Source organism: Prionailurus bengalensis, chromosome D1 (genome assembly GCF_016509475.1).
Source record: "Prionailurus bengalensis isolate Pbe53 chromosome D1, Fcat_Pben_1.1_paternal_pri, whole genome shotgun sequence".
In the NCBI taxonomy this organism is placed as follows: Eukaryota; Metazoa; Chordata; class Mammalia; order Carnivora; family Felidae; genus Prionailurus; species Prionailurus bengalensis.
In genome coordinates this window covers 22,362,091-22,380,854 of record NC_057346.1, presented here as the reverse complement: position 1 = coordinate 22,380,854, position 18,764 = coordinate 22,362,091, and the positions used below count along the sequence as shown (strand labels likewise).

At 51.3% G+C, this 18,764-nt stretch overlaps 1 protein-coding gene across 7 annotated transcripts in view; it reads right to left on the bottom strand.

The window, feature by feature from the left end:
* PKNOX2 (PBX/knotted 1 homeobox 2) overlaps positions 1–18,764 on the bottom strand; it is a 282,991-nt gene that overhangs the window by 77,201 nt on the left and 187,026 nt on the right. For 5 of the 7 annotated variants that reach the window (XM_043579737.1, XM_043579736.1, XM_043579733.1 and 2 more), the window contains one exon: positions 2,267–2,375. The exons of 1 other annotated variant lie outside the window; for it this stretch is intronic. In XM_043579737.1, the coding sequence (XP_043435672.1) occupies positions 2,267–2,353 (87 nt within the window). In that variant the 5' untranslated portion in view covers positions 2,354–2,375. Of the gene's footprint in view, positions 1–2,266; positions 2,376–2,610; positions 2,732–18,764 lie in introns of those variants that run through there. One more of the 7 variants, XM_043579734.1, reaches the window with a different exon arrangement.

Below are 18,764 nucleotides of genomic sequence, written 5' to 3'. Positions count from 1 at the left end.
ATATATTCAATGGCGAAGTTCTGGTGGCTCCTCAGAGAGGAGAGCCTTGGGACAGTCCGCACACAGGGCTTCTACTCTGAGGCTCTAGACGGGGAGCTGAAGCCTCTGTTCCTCCCTCAAAAGGCTGCTCAATGGTGGCTTCCGGGGGGCCGAGTGCCTAGGAGCTGCAGCCCCACATCTATCACCTCCCCCAGCAGCTGGGATGTATTAGTTCTCGACTGTGTGCTGAGAGTTAAATCAGGCTCCTGTTCTTAACTACACCTGGATCAGCATGCTTAGACAACATGGGTCCTGCTGCTGCTCTCTGGCTAATCCGCACCAAACCCAAACTTCTCCTAGCTGCCCCTGCAGGCGTGGGGTGGGCGGGAGGGAGGCAGCAGCCACAAGCTATGCCAGTTCAATGCTCTCTGAGCTCTTGGCCCTGCGTCGTCTGTCCCTGAGCCTTGTGTACGCAGTCCTCTGCACCCACCACTGGCTAAATACAGGAAGGGGCCCGTGTCCACTCCCCATTTCTACTGTGGAGCTAGGAGAGCAGTATCCAACGACAAAAGAAACAGAGCCAAAGTTCCTGCCCCTTTATCAGTGCCCCAAGGATCCCCAACACTGCCTGAGCAGACGAGAGGATGCGGTCTGTGTCCACTGAGGGAGAATGAGGCTCGTCCCCCGTTATGACCCCTAGGTGCCTGGGTCCTTACAGCCCAGGCCTCCTGTACTTCATTCTGACTATGGAGGGGAAGGCTGGACATAGTGTCACACACCTGGAAGTTTTCAAATAGAGGACCATGTAAATGCCAAGTCCGAGCCTACGGTCATTCGTGGAAAGCTAATGACATGGGCAGAGGGTTTGCTGCATATAAGGCTAGGCTGGGGAGAGCCCAGGAAGGAGCATGGCGTTGACATGTTAGAACAGGGATGGGGACAATAGGACGTGTGCTCAAAGGTCAGGGAACGACGAGTGCTTTTGGATTTTCAAGGGGGAGAGGAGTCAGTGGCGGTCCACACGCTGGATATTCTGTAATGTGGTGATTTCCTGGGGCAAGAGGGGGCGACAGGGATGGATTGAGCAGCCATTATATGCTCACACTAGGCTGGGGGTGTCAGGGTCATAGGACCTAATGTGAGCAAAAGCCTGCCCCCCTGCATCTGCACCTTAATATCCTTTTCACACTGCACAGATCTTCCACGTGGCCCCTCAAAACGGCCGTGTGTGAAATGCTAAGGAGCAAGGGACATCAGACAGAGCAAAGACCAGCTGCTGGGTCAAGCATGAGAAGGACTGCCGGGCACACAGTAGGCTCTCACTGCCTGTTTGTTGAATGAATGAATGAATGTTCTAGCTGGCCACATTTAATATTACAGATACTCAATAAACACCAAATGAACTAATACTGACTTGAGGGACCAAGGTAGAGAAAATAGGAGAAAGTGAAGGTAAAGGTCAGAGAATGGAGGCGTCTGTGACAGCCCAGCACATAACTAACTCAGAGTCTCCAGAAAACCATGTGTGGAGAAAGGTGCGCACGGGGGAAGCACGGATCTGAAGTGTCAGTCTAAAGGACTGGGGGAGCCCAACTCACAAAAGCTGGGCCAGTCCTCTAGAAGGAGGAGAGGAGACAACAGGAAGACAGCACAAAGATGCCGCCTTCTCAAGAGATGCAACCAGGATGGAGTCTCAGAAGAACTTGGGAGCTGCTGTGTCTGAGCTGGGGGGTGGAAACGGAACCAGGAGGAAATGGCTGGAGAGTGTAGAGATACAGTCCTGGCCTTTTTCTAGAAAGAAGCAGACAGAATCTTGAACAGAAGGGCGATTCCTGGAATGGGCAGGCAGAGAAGGGCTCCAGTGATAAGGGCTCCAGTGACCAGTTAAGGGGGGATCTGGTGCAAAGGAACCTCTAAGAAGTTTCCCCAGATACTCAAACGCAGAAGCGATTCACTGACATCTGGATCTGAGGGAGGGGTTCCGTGCATTTGTCTGATATCTGCTCTGAGTGGGGAGCAGGGTGGGGGGTGGGGGCAAGACCATGACTGGGTGCCCCAGACAAGGGTCCCAGATGCTGGTGACAGAGCTGCTCAAGTCGGATCTGAACCCGGTTTTGTCAGATGCAATGACATGACCTCCAGGGGTGTGTGTTTGCCGGCTCTCCAGAGTGGGGCGGGGGAAAGAACCCAGAGTGGCCAGCATACAGCTGAGGGAGGCCTAGCTCTTTCCCGCCCGGGGGAAGGCCACCGCACCCCCTTCCCCGTCATCTGGTCAGTCGACACTCACCTGTGGGCTGTCCTGGTAGGGTGGGGGAGGGACATTCTGCGTGGCCATCATCGTCAGAGCGGGGGCTGGGGAGGCATGTTGCATCATGGGATTGATTCACATCGAGGATCTGTGGCAGGAGAAAGGGGGCCGCACCGTTAATACGCTGAGCGCAGGGAGCCCTGGGGACCGGCCGGCTTGACATTTCCTCAGGGTGGGCCACCTGGACTGACGGGATATACAGCAAAGGCTGGAGGCCCTTTAGGGGAACAAATGAGAACTAGAGGGAGACGCCTGGGTGGGGAGGGGCTTGCTGTGCTATTTTGACTTGAAAGAAACGATATTCAAATCGCCCGTGAAACAACCTGTGCAACCGCAACCATGCTTTGTTCAGCATCAGCTGGGTCCTGGCGGAGGTGGGGGAAGGGGTTGGGCTTGGCCGGTGGCAGCACAGGGCACTGGCGGCCATTCGGGTATCCCACAGGGCACGGGCGCTGTCCCTTCCCCAGGCTTCTGGAGCAGCCACCTGCGCTCCCAGGGGCAGGAGGCCTCACGCCCTTCCACTTCCACCCACCTCCCCGCCCCAGGGTCTGAGAGCACGGACTAACCCCTCCCAGGTGTGCTCGCCACGCCCCCTAGCGGCCGAAGAGAGAGGTGGGGCGCAGGTCGGCTCCTCTGACTGGAGGGTGGAGCCAGCAGCAGGGGGTGACCCGTTGGAGCTCTGCAGGGAAGGGAAAGAGAGGCAGGGGAGCATCTGAGATCCCGGGTGAGCGCCCCGTCACTTGCCGAAATTTTCTAGGTGTGTGCTTGTGACTATGGACATATGGATGTCTCTGCAACATTCTATTAAGTAAGACTCCTTAGCCTTGGTTCAGTATAGCGTCCCAGGCATCGGGGGCCAGAAGAGCAGTCAGAGCCAAGTCCACGCCCTCCTTGTAGAGGAGGAGACAGAGGCCAAGAGGAATAATGGGTGTGTGTGTGTGTGTGTGTGTGTGTGTGCAGTGAAGCAGGGATTGGACCAAAATCTCCAGGTTTCCTGTTCCCTGTGTCCTCCACTGTACTACCCCCTTCCCATCACCAGTAAGTGAGCTGCCCCTGCTGGACCTCAAGGTTACTTCTTGAACTAGAATGTAGTGCTGTAAGTGGAGACAGCCTGGAAATACCACCCAAGGAAACAGAATGCCCGGAAAGCTGTTTAGCTACAGTAGATGCCCTGAAATATTTAGCGCTGGAAAGCAGCGGCTACTTGCCTGATGCAGGCCTGTCCACCGTGGGACCTGGAAACTCCTAAGAACCTCTGTGGGGCAAGGGACCTGTCCTTCTCCCGGGCTGGAGGGTGCTAATGAGCTAGAAACATTTGTGACACAGACTCAGACCCTTCCTCCCCTCTCCTTGAGGGCCCTCAGGGGCTCCACCCTCTTCCCACAGATGCCCTCCCACACCTGTCCTAGAGGTCTTCTGAAATCTTCACATACCTGAATTCTGTGGGAACTTGAGGGTGTTTTGGAGTTGCCTAAGGGAAGGGGGCTGGTCTCCAGGACCGTGTGTGTGTGTGTGTGTGTGTGTGTGTGTGTGTGAGAGAGAGAGAGAGAGAGAGAGAGGAGAGAGAGAGAGAGAGAGAGAGAGAGAGAGAGAGAGAGAGAGAGAGAGAGAAAATGTGTGGGTGTTGTTTTGGTTATTTTTCAGGAAGAGGAGAAAATAGAAAGCCTGGCCTGAACTGAGTCTCTGAAGCACCAGGCATGCTTTGACCTTAAGTGCGCAATGCACTGGAAATTTAGGTGCTCATTCAAGGACTATTTATCAAGTGTCAACTACATGCAAAGGACTGAGCCAGGAGGTGTGGTTGAATAAATGACAGGAGGCAAGATCTCTCCGAGGAGTGTTATCAGTCGGGGAAGTGATGGTCCAGCGGGCAAGAGGAAAATGAAATGGAGGTTCCAGAGGAGACAGTGTAGGAAGAGAGGACTTTTTCTGTGACTGCAGGGGATTCCACGTGGCCTCACTGCTACCCACACCTCACCTACCCTGGCCTTACTTCAGATGACGGGCCACTGGGATATCTGTGCAATAAAAACACTCAGGGTCTCCCCATCTCTCTCTCTCTCTCTCTCTCTCTCTCTCTCTCTCTCTCTCTCTCACACACACACACACACACACACACACACACACACACGGCACCCAGATCATTCTTTATTTTCACAGAGTCTCAGAAATGAGCCCTCAGGAGCCCATCACTTCAGGACTGGGAGAACCGATGCCTGTTTTCATGGCTGGGTCTTTGGGTGGCAATAAACATCCAAGGAAGGCAAGAGCAGAGTGAAAAGGGTTCCCGAGGAAAAAAGAGGATAGAGACTCCTTGTGATGTCAGAAGAAACGTGCAGAATTAAGACTTTTGAGATACTGAAATGGGTGTGGAATCTCTCTTTTGGACCTAGAGGGACAAAAGGAAATAGGGATATTTCAGGGGTGTGTTAGGCCCAGCCTTTCCTGGAACTCTGGCAGATGAGGAAACTTTGGTTGGGGCCTCAGGACCTGCCTCGAGGATCTCTTCCAAAAAGTGCCAATCCTTGGCCCCCGGAAAAGCGAACCACTGTGGGGCTGTAGTGCCAGCAGCCCCCAGAAGAGGGAGCCTGGGGGCAGAGTCTGGGGTGGGAGCTCCCTCTAGGCGGTTTTCTCCCCTCTTAGGGGCAACTAGTTCCCTTCAACCTCAGGTTTGGGTCTTGGGGTAACCTAATTCCACGGATGAGAAAGTCAGTTAAAGGCAAAGCAGAGGACGCTCAATGAGGAGGATTGGGGCTAAATAGAGTCTTTAATCTGCATTCTTTTGTTCACTGTCCAATGAATGGGAGGTGGGGGCACTTTAGAGTTGCTGTCCCTAGAAATATTTGCAAGGAGAGATGGTGAAAAGCGGTCTGCACCCAGAAACAACCACGGCTGCCAAGGCTGAGGGGAGATTTTTCAGTCTGGAGTCTGTCAGGCTGTGAGCAGGGGCCAGACCTGCCTCACCAGAGGACACAAGAACAATTTTCTGAGGCCCCAGATGGCCTTTGCCCCTCCCCTCCCCCTCTCTGGGGTCACCACAGGCCACTAGGCCACTAACCCATTGCCCTCTGGGGGCTTCTCCTGCCAGAGAACAGGAGGCCTTTTCATCAGGGGCTTAAGTTTCGTTGGTTCTGTGCTCACTCAGGCACAGAAGCCTCTGGTAACAAGACACTGGGGGAGACCCCACGCCCATCTCGGGAAGCTTGCTCTTTTCTTCACACCACTCCACACGCATATGCACTCCCCCCCTCCCCGCATTGGTCCTTGGGAAACCCCGCTGGTTTGGGGGGCTGAGGGGCCATTTGGAACCACCCTGGAAAGGAACATGGGAATCCGACTTCTCTTGTTCTGAAACTGGACCCAGTGAGACTCCACAGCCGGGTGCGGGCTGCTCCTTAAGCAATAGCTGGGTGCCCGGCCCTTTTTGAACTTTCTTTGGGGATTTGGAAAGGGTTCCAGCATTTGTCAGTGGGCCGGAGAGGCTGCTCCGCCCTGTCCAGAGGCCTCAGCACTCTGTTACCAGACACCAGGGCACTTGAGGGAGCACAGCCAAGATTGCAAAATGGAGGACACCGAGCACTGATTTACCACAGAGAAATACGCCATCGAAGAGAGGCTCATGTCAAAAGATTGTTCTTAGTGCTGAAAACCTTTATTATATGACAGCCAATGGGGGGGGGGGGGGAGAACCCTGATGCAACATTCAACCCCACAATGATATCCAAGAAGAAATAATTTGTGTCACTGATATTATCAAAAGGAGCTAACACTGCCATTTTACAGAGCTCAGGAGCTGAGGAAGGCCATGTTGCATGGGTTGTGGGTGGCTGAGGGGGCACACAAAGATACCCCTTTAGGAAGTAGGAATGGGCAGCCCTAGAGCATCCACTCCTTCTGTCTCCTCAACTCTTGCTTCCCCCCTGCCCTGCAAGGTGAGGCCCTGGGTCTGTAGCCCAAACTCCAGTGTGTTGACAAACAGGCTTAGAAAAAAAATAGCAAGCTCGTTAGGAAGGAGCTCATTAGGACTTGTTGACATGAAACCCATTAGACCAATTAACATTCCATTAACGGCCTGGGGCACCAAGGGGTTAATGCTGCCCAGCAGTAATTGGGCTAGGGTGCCGGGGTTGGGGGCTCAGGGCCTTAAGGATGAGAAACAAAGTCTAATTGGGAACTCTCTGGCCAGCTGGCCCAACAGCATTTGTGCTTGCCCTCTGACCCTAGCTGAGACTACAGTGTATCCGGTAGGAGGGGGGACAGGACCAGCTTCCCTCTGGCTCCTCACTGTCGCACCTCATTGCCCCAGACGGCAGACTGGGTGGATGCTTGGCACAGGACATGGTGTGGATGTATTTCTACCCTCTGGACTCTGATAGTCCTGTTTATTTCATCTATCTCTGCCCCCACCCCCATCTGGTCCAGTTTCTCTCTTAGTGTCCAGGGAAGAAAGTCCCCGCTCCTCTCCCCAGTTATTCGCGGCCCAGTCTTACAAAAGTTCTTTGGAGAAGCTAGAATCCTTGAGGCCCCAGAATCTGATTCATCTGAAGAGTGTTGTAGTTTAGGGCAGAGGGGTGATGGGAGGGAGCATGGACCCTGGGTTTTCCCTCCCTCTCTCCCCCTCCCTCCCTCCCTCCCTTCCTTCCCTTCTTCCCTCCCTTCCTTCCTAAGACACACTGCTGAGGGGCCCCTGGAAGCTCTTCTCCTCTGTCCTCTGACACACACCAGCAGTATTTTCATTATTTTCCTTGCCTTGCTACACGAAGAGGCTGTGGAAGTCCTGCCCCCTGCCTGGGCCTCAATTTCTTCTTTTGCAAATTCCCATGAATTTGCCCATGACCCTGCCTGTGCTTAGGGTCAACAGGTCTGGATTCCTTATCTAGCTCTGCCACTTATCTGTGGCTAGTACAAGCCTCTTTCCCCTCTCGGACTGCAAACTGGGGGGTTTCACCAGAATAGCCTGAAAATCTTTGCCCATCATTAGCCCTCAACACAAGCTTTGTTGAGGAGATGGAAATAGTTGGGTTGTAGTTTCATTCCAAAGGCTAGCCAAGCTGGAGCCTTCTCTACCTCACTTCCCATTTGAGAGGGAGGGAGGAGAACCCTGAGGCCAGAGAGCCAGGAGCTCTCCTCAGCACCCCCTGCCCAGAAGCCCCCAGGTGGTTCCCAATCCCCCCCTTCTCCTCCGCCACCCCAAACCGGCCCCTCTGAGCGGCTGCCTAGGCCTGGGTTCTGATGTCTAGACAGATTTGCAGGAGGCTGAAATAACAGAGTGAACTCAGCAGGAGGGACCAAAAGGCTGCATTAGTAACCTGGCTGGCTGCAACTTCTCCCTCAGGAGCAGCCGCCTCAACCCTGGCGCAATCCCGTTTATTTTCCTTCAGCCTAGAGCCGCCTCCAAAATGATAGTCTCTGGCCCAGCTCCCTTCCCAGGAGCCGCCTGTAGGTGGCACCTCGGAGCCCCACTTTAATTGCATTATATAATATAACCTGTTTACTAAATCATGTAATCAGTCGCCTTAGGATTTACAGCTTCGGATGTGTATAGAGAATTGGACTTTGAGTCAAATTTAAAAACAAATAAAAATGAGAGGCAGCTGTTGCTGATAGTGTGATATTCATCTTTTGGAAACAAATTCACCCCACTGCTATAAATTATGCTTGGAAAAAAAGTGTTGTTGGTGGGAAGGAGTTGGCTAGGTCTCCTGTGCTGGCAACTCAGAGCGATGAATCTTGAAATAACGGTGTCAACCTGTCACTGATTTCATGTGACTCTGTGGATTTATCTAAAGAAATGCAGGGGCGCGCGCGCGCACACACACACACACACACACACACACACCCCAGATTTCTTTGCAAAACCCTGGAAGGGCTAGAAATCTGAAGCACGATGGTCACTGTGCCCGGTTTATGGAGTCAGCGGTGGGCAGTGACAGGGCCGGACCAGTGCAGGAATGGTGGAGAAGACAGAGGTGGGAGGGAGGATGTACCTGTGGGCTGTGAAGCTGTAAAATCTGAGAAGGTCTGGTTGAGAAGGTCACTGTTTGCAAGCGAGGGAGAAGTGAAGGGCCTTTGAGGAATGAAGGGGAAGGGGCCAGCCCCCCAGGAGCCCACCAAATGCTGGACCAGGTGCTGTAGGAACTGGGTGGTAGCACAGGGGCCGGGGGATTCAGGCGACAGGAATGCCGTGGCCTGGTGGACGTTGTTTTGCCCCCGTCTTTCTGACCGTGGGTGCTGGGGGCAAATGGAAGTCCTCCAGTGTGCTAAGAGCAGAGCAGGTCCAGAGTGGGGTGTGGGAGACTGGAAAGTAGTTGTGTCTCTGTTACTGAAGGCCAGACAGGCAGGAGGGGAACCAAGCAGGCTTTGCACTCGGGATCAGACCCCTGCTCACTACTGTCCTGAAGGATGGCTGGCTGAAGCTCCAGAATGAGCCACTGCTCCACCATGACCCAGGTCCCCAGGGATACTGCACCTGGCATGGAGCCCAAGTCATTGCAGAATGCCCTAGCCAGCAAGGCCACTTCCCTGGTGCCCCTGTGGTTCCTGCTTGGTTCCTGGGACCCTCGATAGGAAAGAATTCTCTAGTGACTTCAGCAAGACAGCAGGCAACTCAGACCCCTCAGCCACCAGAGCTCTTTGAACTAATTATCATTTGCTACCTTTCTGGGAAGCCCACTTGGGTGGTGGTACCAGGTCATGCCCTATTATTATGATGCTGGTCTCCAGGGAACAGAGTGGAGACAGAGCGGAAGCCAGAGTGAGCTTTAACTAGGACTGCTGGCTTCTGACTCCCTGGGAGATGTGAAAATGTCTCTCTCTCCCCACTTTTCTCTCCTCCTTCAGCCCTTAACTGCCACATGGGGCAAATGGTCTTTGGAAGGGGTAAGAGCCTTCTGTGAAATCAGAGAAGGCAGGGACCCTTCTGCTCCCCTATACCAGGAGTATAGTCTCTTCCAGACGGCTGTGGTCCTCCTTCCAAGGGCCTCCACTCCTCTCCACTCCCTGCTCCTGAAGCCATTTTGTGGTTTGGTCTTTATCCTGAATAGCAGTATGTCTTCCGTGTGTGTGGCTGGGTCAGCAGGTCATTTGTGCACTCACTGACCCAAGCCTAGAGACCACATTCTAGGAGGAGAGGTTTTGTTTTGTTTTTGTTTTTGTTTTTGTTTTTGTTTTTGTTTTTGTTTTAATCCACACTGGATCCCTCTGTGCACTCAGTTTAGTGATGGGACGCTCAGTGGTCATGGAAGGCAGAGGATTCGACTCCGCCCTGGGTGTGAGTGGGGCTGCTGGCAATCAAAGACCCACATCACCCCCTGACCAGCTTTCCCAGACACGAGCCCCCATCTTGACCTATTGCTTCCTGCCATGCCTCTCTGACACATGAGGTTCTGAGCACATCAGGGCCCAGACTCTGGGCACATCAGGGCTGCTGCTTTGTCCCTCGACTCCCCCAGTTTAGCTGTTTTTCAATTTGTCTTCAAACACATGGACCAGGGTCAGAGTTAGGATAGCAGCTCATGCTCATGCTCTGCTCCAGCCCTCTTTCCTGCCTGCCTCCTGCTTCCCCACGCCAGGGCCAGAAAGTGACAGAACCCCCTCTCCTCCCTGCCTGGGCTGTCACACCTTTCCCGGCTTCAAAAAGCTGCTGATATATTTTACAAACTGAAACAGCAATTTAATTCCCCCTGATAGCAGCAATTGTCCATTAGATCTTCCTACCGAGGAGCTTTAACAATAATTCCTTTCATCCGACTGCTTGCTTCTTCTTGATCTGAGAATCAATCCCATAAATAGCAGGCAAGAGTTTTCACATTACTCTCCCCCTCCAGCTTTTAGCATTTTGATGAAGATTCTCATCTCCTCTTAAAGCACTTCACAACTTGGCAATTTTTCCCCCTTTGGTTCCTTTAAACAAAATAAAACAAAAAAACAGAAAGGCGGGGGGTGGGGGGGAGAAGCATGCTGGTTATAAGGGTAAGCACTGCCCTCACATGTGCCTCACAGGTAAGTGGTTTGCGCTTTCGCCTGCCTGGAGGCAGGGATGGCAGCAATGACCTCCAATGGCCACCTCCAAACTGCTGAAAGTGGGTGCTGTTCTACCCCACAGGGGCACCATGTTGGGGTCCTAAATTTCACACTCACCCATGGCTGGGGCCAGCTTTTGCCAGCAGTGATGCCTGACTTGGAACATTTTTCCCCTTCCAGGAAACATCTCCCTTGGTGCTACACCTCAAGAATGGAGGCGGGGGGGGGGGGGCGGGTCATGCTGTTGCCACATGGGGTAGAGTCCATGTGAAGGTTCTGTCAATGAGCCTCTCTCCCTGGGCCTGTGGCCAAGTTCCCACCCATCACTCAGGCAACTCTCAAACCTAGAGCTGGGATTCTGCCCTCTGTTTTACATTTCCAGCCACTCCATCCAAATAGCCTGAGTGGGTGAGGTGGGGAGGGACAGGGAAAGGAGAGAGTCACAGGCCTTTCATTCAATTATTTCTCTTTTCTTTTACACAGGCAGGCAGCCCTGATGGTCAGGGGCAGAGGAGAGCCCTCCAGCTCTTCCACAGGTATAGGGAGGGTGGATTGCCAGGGCACCTGGGAGCCCTGGGCTGCTCCCCCAAGACACCATCACATGCTCTCGTCTGCACACACACACACACACACACACACACACACACACATCTAAAAATGAACCCAGGGACCGAAATCCCCCTCGACAAACCTGATCCCCAGGTTTATTATTATTTGTCAAGAGCTGACGGCAGCCGCTGCTCGGGAACAGAGCTGAGAAAACAACACAGGCTGGGCCCCTGAGGCTCACAACTCAACAGAGACAGAGGAGCAGCTCAGATGCTGGGGATCCCAGATGGGAGGAGAGCTTCTGATTCTTGGAGGAGTGAGGCAGTTACCTCCCTCTCATAAATCTTTCTCTTCTCTGAGGCAGGCACACAGGGAGGATAGCACTCCTGGGGAGCTGGAAAGAGGAAGGAAAGCAAGAATGGGCTGGGAGGGGGGTGGGGCAACAGGACTGTGAGGAGGGTGGCATCCATAGAGATAAGGGACCCTGACTCCCATCCCATCTGTCCCTTGTGATGCTGTCAGATTCTCCTGGAACCAGAGGATCCTAAGGGGGTCAGCCAGGCTCCTTTTGGTCCTCAGAACCATACCATCTCCTCTGGCTGGATGATACCTGGTTCCATTTTTTTTTTTAAATGGCCTCCAGAAAGAAATGGTCAAGAGTCAGGGTTGTTGGAGCAAGTGGCTCTCTGGCTCAGCTTATCATAGAAATGCCACTCATCCCTGATACTTCCTTCCCCAGCTCATGGAAGGGAGGGAGACCAGGTAGAGTCCAGAGCAACGAGGTCCACTCAGGGAAGGGGGAAAGGATGCCCAGGGGCCTCCCTCAACTTGGCCTCACTGCTGTTGGCAACAAGGACAGGTCCACTGGCTCTGTGTTCCTCATCTGTCAGGAAAGGGAGCCCCAGGGAAGGGAGGATAGTGGCTGCCATGTGCAAAAAAGTGATGCTGGGCAGAGAGTGCATTCCTGGGCTTTGCCAACCGGACTCAAGCCCCAGCGAACAGACATGCTCTCTATCACCTAATGAGAGTTTTCCTCCATGCTTTTTGCTGTGCTTCTCAGCTGCCATCAAGGTCTCTGTATCACACTCTCATGTCCTTTCCTTCATCAAAATTTTGCTCAAAACTCTACCCTTCCATGAAGGAGAAGTAGAGCATGGATGATCACTACGTGTGTTTCTATATTATGGAAAATCTGCTTCCCATCCTCATGGCCTATCTTGGCCATTGAACCCTGTGCTCCCTGGTGGACCAGATCATGGCTCTTCCTTGCCTTTCCTCTCTAGGGGGGAAAAATCTTATGAGATAGAGATTTCACAAGCTCTATCTCCTCACGGAGCTTGAATATATACACAGTTACAATTTAATTTCTTTGGCTTCCTGTTAAAATGTAAAACAAACAAACAAATCTGGAAAAGATAGCTCTTCAAGTTCCAGCAGTCACTTGCACCTCAGTGAGAATGAGTGTGTTTCCCTGGAGCAAATTTTGATAGGGGTGAGATGGTAAATGCAATTAATAACAGCTGCTGTGCATTGAGCTTTCCCCACGCCCCAGGCATTATGCTAAGCTTCTGATGCACATAACCTTGTTTATTTTTTCCCAGCCACCTTATGGCATAGGCATGATGGCTGTCCTCATTCATGGACGTGGAAACTGAGGCTTAGTGCGGCTGAGGAAGTTTCCCAATGTGACACCCCGTCTGCTTTCAGATTCTGAACATTTAACCTAGAAGTCCCAGGGTGGAGGCAGGAAACCCAGAGGAGGAGAGAGGCCCCCGGGGAATTGGGGAAGTACAGAAAAGGCAAGGATGAGTGTGGAAACAAGCTACTGACTTTGAGTTGGGCCATCCACTACAGGCTGCCCTTTCACCTTCACATGCCCTGCATTTCCACGAATTATATTCCAGCAGTCCCCCTAAACGTCCTCCGAATGCCAGACCTGGGCATCTGTGCCTCCACTAATGCACACGCACTTCACGCCTTTGGAAGGTGCTTCCACTTAGACAGCAGTTCGCTTCTGCCAGCCCTGTCGTCTTTGGACGGCAGCGTGTGCACACCTCTATTTAAATATTTTATTGCATTTTGCTCTCATTATTTCATAAAAACGAGTGGAAGGTGGAGAACTGGAAGTGCTGATACCAGCTATAAGAAGTAGGGGTCTCGTAAACATAATACCACTGAGACAAACATGGAGAACATTAGGCGTGCTGAAAGAGGCAAGTCTTGAGTCTCCGTCGTAGACTCACTGGACTGTGGGTTCAATTATGAAGGGAAAGAACAAAATTAAAGAATGAATAGGAAACGACAGAAGTACAAGGTTGAAGACTGCATCTAAAAGGTGATGCGTAAGTGGTAATTGGGTCATGTGCTTTAGCTGTCTGGGGGCACGGCTCTCCGGACTCGTGCAGAGCGAAAGCAGGGCCTGCCTGTAGGCTGACCCCACACTCTGTGGCACCAGGGCCGGGGCTCTGACTCACATTGACTGTGATTCCGTCAGCGTCTCTTTCCTGTCATCTGGACTCTTGGGCTCTGCTCGGCCCAGGTGGGGCAGCCCAGGTGGGGCCGGGTGGGCTGGAAGGGAGGGCGCCGGTGACTATCCGCCTGCTCTCCACGTCTCCCCTTGGAGTTCTTTCCTCACCCCACCCATGGTTTTCCAGGGACCACCCACAGCTGCAAAGAAGCCCCTGCTCTGGGGGGGGGGGGGGACGTGTACCCATGACTCACAGGTGAAGAGGCACCTGGCTGTATCTTTGGAAAGCCTGTCCAGTGGAGCAGTATTGGTTTTTGCAAGTTGGGGCAGCTCATCCTTAGGGGGCATCCCATCTCTTGTCCTGTCTCCCCAAGTTCTAGCTTTATCACCCTGCAGAAGCTCCTTCCTGCCCACCCTCCTCTCTCAGCCCAGAGGGACTCCAGGCAGCCATCTAAATGGGTGGCCAATGAGGACATCTTTGCAGGCCAGCAGCGGGGTTATTCCCCACAGCCTCCCAAGCAGGCAGCAGGCTAAACAGAAGTGCAGAGGACCAGAGCTGTGTTCCACTTCCCACTGGCTCCTGCCTGTCCCCTGCCGAGCCCCATTCCCTTTAAACTCCAGCCTTGGAAAGGGGTCTGTAGTTCTCTGGCTTCTAATAGGGAAACCTTTACTCATATGCTGGCCCTTTCTACTGCACTCAGGCACCAAGAAGTGTTTCATATTAACTTGTCTGAAAAGTATAATTCACCTCCAACCTTAATTCTGCCTTTTGCAATGCCAACTCACATTCTATCATGGTGGTCCCCCAGTGGAAAGAAAGAGTCCTGACTTCAGTACAGAATCTTTGTGGACTTGAAGTTCAAATTTGTGCCTCTACTTTCCCCCTCTTCTCTCTCTAGTAAGAGGGGACCCCACTCGTCATAGCAGGGCAAGGACCAGGGGATGGAAGAAGAGAAGACAATTTTGCCCAGTAGACTCTGGCCCTTGGGGACCAATTAGGATTCTCTGACTTAGAACAGAGGATGATCTTCTGGGATCTGAGCTCTTGTTAATCTGGATCTTCCATTTTCTGGCCCTCTCAGGAAAAAGGAGCAAAGCATCTTGGCTCCCAGATCTAGAGGTTAGATCTAGAGGTTCTGTCCAGAGCAGGTCGGTCTAGGCAGTCAGGGGAGCTGCGTGTGAGGTGTCTGCTCCCAGAGCAGTATCTGGGGTGGGGAAGAGGGGCAAGTGAGAATTCTCACCCAAGATGCCTCCCCCAGGGTACAAGGTAGCCTAAGTCTGGGGCATATCTGAGCTATCGGCAGGCCGCTCTAATCTTTCTTCTCTTTTTAGGGCCTGGCTGTCTCAGGTCAAAGCATCTGCTGTGCAGCATTGCGGAGGGAAGTCTTTTTGTGCGGGAATTCATAAAAGTGAAAAAAAAAATCTCACTTAATGAGACACTTGCCATGGTCAGAGATTATTTCGCTAATGGGACCTGTGTGTGGAGGGGAGCTGAGAAGGTGTAGGGAGCAGGGAGATGAAGAGGAAAAGAGGCCCATTTGAGAATGATCAGGAAGGTCAAGGAGAGAGGTCCCCAAGGGGGACAGGCAGGGGATGCTGAGCAGATGAAAGGCTCGGGGAAATGTCGGTAGTGGGAGGCTGGCCGCTGTGGCTGCCCTCCTGCCCAACCTCTGCCTTCCCCTCCCTTCTCACTCCTCAGTTTTTTCCCCAATCTCAGGAGCAGCAGGGACTCTGGGCTCCAGGGCAGACTGTCAGAGGACTGGCAGAGTGGAAGCATCTTGAGCAGTCATGAGGTCGGACTTCTCTGCTCAAATAAGAAAACTTGTCCAAGTCCATGCAGTGAGTTGAATATAGGGACCTAACTAGAACCCAGGTCCCAAGGAACAAATTCGATAATCATTTACTGAGCACCTACTATGCACCAGGCTCTGTGCTGGGCAGTGGAAGTTCCAGGAGGAAACAGACAAGTGAGCAGGACAAACAAAGGAATAATGAAATGAACATATCCCTGAGCTGAAGCAAGACAGGTGACTATTTCGGGTTGAAAGTGGTCCCAAGGCCTGAGTAGGGGTAATGAAAAAAAGAAAGGTGCAAACAAAATCAAACACACAGTGGTGACATTCTCGAACTTGCAAAAGAAGAGAAAATTGAATGTTTCCATAAGTTCTCATTGCAAGATTGGAGATAGGAAGACAGTAGAACAATGTCTTCAAGACCTAAGAGAAGAAGGTTTTGATATGGGATTCTGAGCTCAATCGAATTATGCATCAAGTTTGAAGACAACATAAAGCCTGTTTTGGACATGAAGGAACTCAGAGTTTATTTCCCACCCATCAATATCAGAAATAATTAGCGGGGTATTCCAGTAAAACAGAGGAATCAGAGGAAGAGGGCAGCGTATACATAAGATGGTGGCAACCTGATGTGACCCAGTGGGAGGGAAGAGAGCTGGATGGGAATGAAGGGTGGGCGGTTACCCCTGGGGGCTTGGAAGATTCTACTGCAGCAGCCAAGTTGTAATGTAGAGGGTTCCATTTCCTTTTCCCTGGTCAAATCACACCATTCAGTTCTGTGGTTGGATAATATTTCCATCTTACAATCAACCTATAGTTGAAATGCAGAGGGAACTACAGTGATAGACTATAAATCTTCTAAATCTGTAAAACCGCTATTACACTACATAAATAAAACATAGAGTTAATTATATGTAGTACTATGTGCTATATAGTGTAGAACATGTAATATATACACACTATATTCTTTTTGTTATTTTTTTAATATCTATTTTTAATGTTTATTCATTTTTTCTGAGAGAGACAGGGACAGAGTGTGAGTAGGGGAGGGGCAGAGAGAGAGGGAGACACGGAATCGGAAGCAGGCTCCAGGCTCTGAACTGTCAGCACAGAGCCCGACGTGGAGCTCGAACTCACAGACCGTGAGATCATGACCTGAGCTGAAGTCGGGCACCTAACCGACTGAGCCACCCAGGTGCCCCAACACCATATTCTATATAATACTATATATTAAAAATAGATAATGTCAAACATAGTTTAATAAAAATTATCAAACTAATTCAAATTGGAAGGGGAGAATGTGTGCTAACTTCCCTGGCTTTCATAGCAGGGAGTTAATAGATAAATACAGAAATGAAGAAAGAGGGACGTAAGTATATTATATAACATAGTAAACATTGGCCACCAAATAACTAGAATCAGAGACTGTTCGTTGTGGTTGACTCTGGATTGTCGGACTTTGTGGGTAGAGGTAGGGGAAAGAAGGGTCACTTTTTATTCTATTTTGTGCCTTTTACCCTGCCTTTTCCTCACATACATACTTTACTTCAATTTAACAATACCTAAAGTTAAATAATGGAATATCCATCTAAGAGAATACTATATTCAGCAGTTGAAAATAAGGAGACAATCTATTTATTTTCACCTGAAAAGCTGTTCATTATGTAACATAGGTTAAAAAAGAAAGTTTTTAAAAAAAGTATTTAAGGGGCGCCTGGGTGGCTCAGTTAGTTAAGTGCTGACTTCGGTTCAGTTCATGATCTCGCGGTTCGTGGGTTCGAGCCCCACGTCGGGCTCTGTGCTGCCAGCTCAGAGCCTGGAGCCTGCTTCAGAGTCTGTTTCCCTCTCTCTCTGCCCCTTCCCCACTCATGCTTTGTCTTTCTCTGTCTCTCAAAAACAAATAAATGTTTAAAAAAAGTATTTAAAATATGATATTTAAGTCTGTTCGCCTAAGCACCCAAACCAGTAAGCTATAGTCCCCTTCTGTGTTCTCTGCCCCGGGCCAAGGGGCTTGCTTTTGGAAGTCTTGCTTGTCTCGGGTTTTTATAAGATGCATATCTGGTTTTGCCACAGGGAAGAGCTATTTTATGTATGTTTCAAGTAACAGATGGAAGTTTTTGATTGTAAGTGGTCAGTCCCAAGACTGGCCTGGAGGAAGCCGCCGGGGAAGGAGGATCTGAGGCTTACAGATGTCAAGACTGAAAGGTACTTCAGACAGCTCCTGGCCCACCTCCCTCCTTTCACAGATGAAGGACATAGGTGGGGCCTGATAAAAGGTCACTCCATTGAAGTAGTGTCCAGAAAAGAGAACTTGGGCTGTTGAAAGCCAGACTGGGGAGCCAGCCCATGCGAAGTGGAAGGGCTGGAATGGAAGCCTGAGGCCAAGGCTCTGCAGAGAATCCTACAGGGAGATGTGTGAGGGGCTGGAGGATCTCCTTTAGGGGCTGCTCAACGTTCAGATGGCTTGATCTGGAGGTGGAGACCTGGCAAAATTAGACCAGATCACCCTTCCTTAGTGTCCACGGTAGCCGGAAAGGCAAAACATTAATGGAGGCAGGAGGAAGCGTGTTGGGGCTCCTAAGGAGGGGCTTGGCAAGGAGCTGACATTTACGGAGTATTTATCACGCGCCAGCTACTGTGTGAGGTGCTTTCTAGTACGTTATCTCATTTAATCCTCGAAGAAGGCTTCTAAGGTAAATACGATTATCCCAATTGCATAAAAACAATGATGGTCAGAAAAGTTCAGTTCACTTGCCCCAAATCTTACAGCCGACAAACAGCAGAGCTAGAATTTGAGTCTGGGTGCGTCTGGTCCCAAAGTCCCTGCCCAAGGGATCAGAGGGCTTCATTAAATATATGTCAACCAATTATAAGAGGAGAAATGTCCTTCCTGAACCGCGAAACAACTAATCCTGTTCTCTTCCTGAGCCCCGCGTGTGTGATCAGTCCCTCTACTCAGTCCACGAATACTCAGGCCCACTGGCTGGCTCCTGGGGACCAGGATTTACATTTGCCCAACAGCACAGTGAAAATTCCCACCTGGGAGAATATCAGCAGTGGAGGCTCTGAGGACTGACATTGCCTCCTGAGGACATAGAGTCCTGCTGTTCCAGAGCCTGGAAGGAGAGGGGCTGAGGATGAAGCATGGGCACAGGGAAGAGGAGAGCGGCTGGAGCTCAGCCGAATTCCTGGTTTCTAGGTGCTCAGCTCCACACCTGTCCTCCACCAATCTCAAGGGCACACTAACTGCTCTTGTGGCCCCGCACATGCTGCCCCCGGCCTCTCTCTGTGTCTCCCTGGGTATCTCTGCCTTCAGGGGGAGGCAGGCAAGCCCAGGAGAGTTTGTCAGTTAGGGTTTGTCGGTGACACGTGGAGATCATTAACGAGGCTTATTTTTAAATTGTAATTGCAAAATGTAAATGCTCCCCAAACTGATGTGTAATTGCTACCCCTCCGCCCCAGCCCTTCCCCTCTGGTGCCAGCTTTGCAAGGAGAGAATTAGAAAATAAAAAGGGGGTGGATTATGTAAGCAAAACGATTTTAAAAAAAGAGAACGAGAGAGCTAAGAATTTAAGTGAGACAGCTGGCGGCTCCTCTGATTGCCACACTGCCAGCATTAGCTGCAAAAATTGTCCTTGCCGACTGC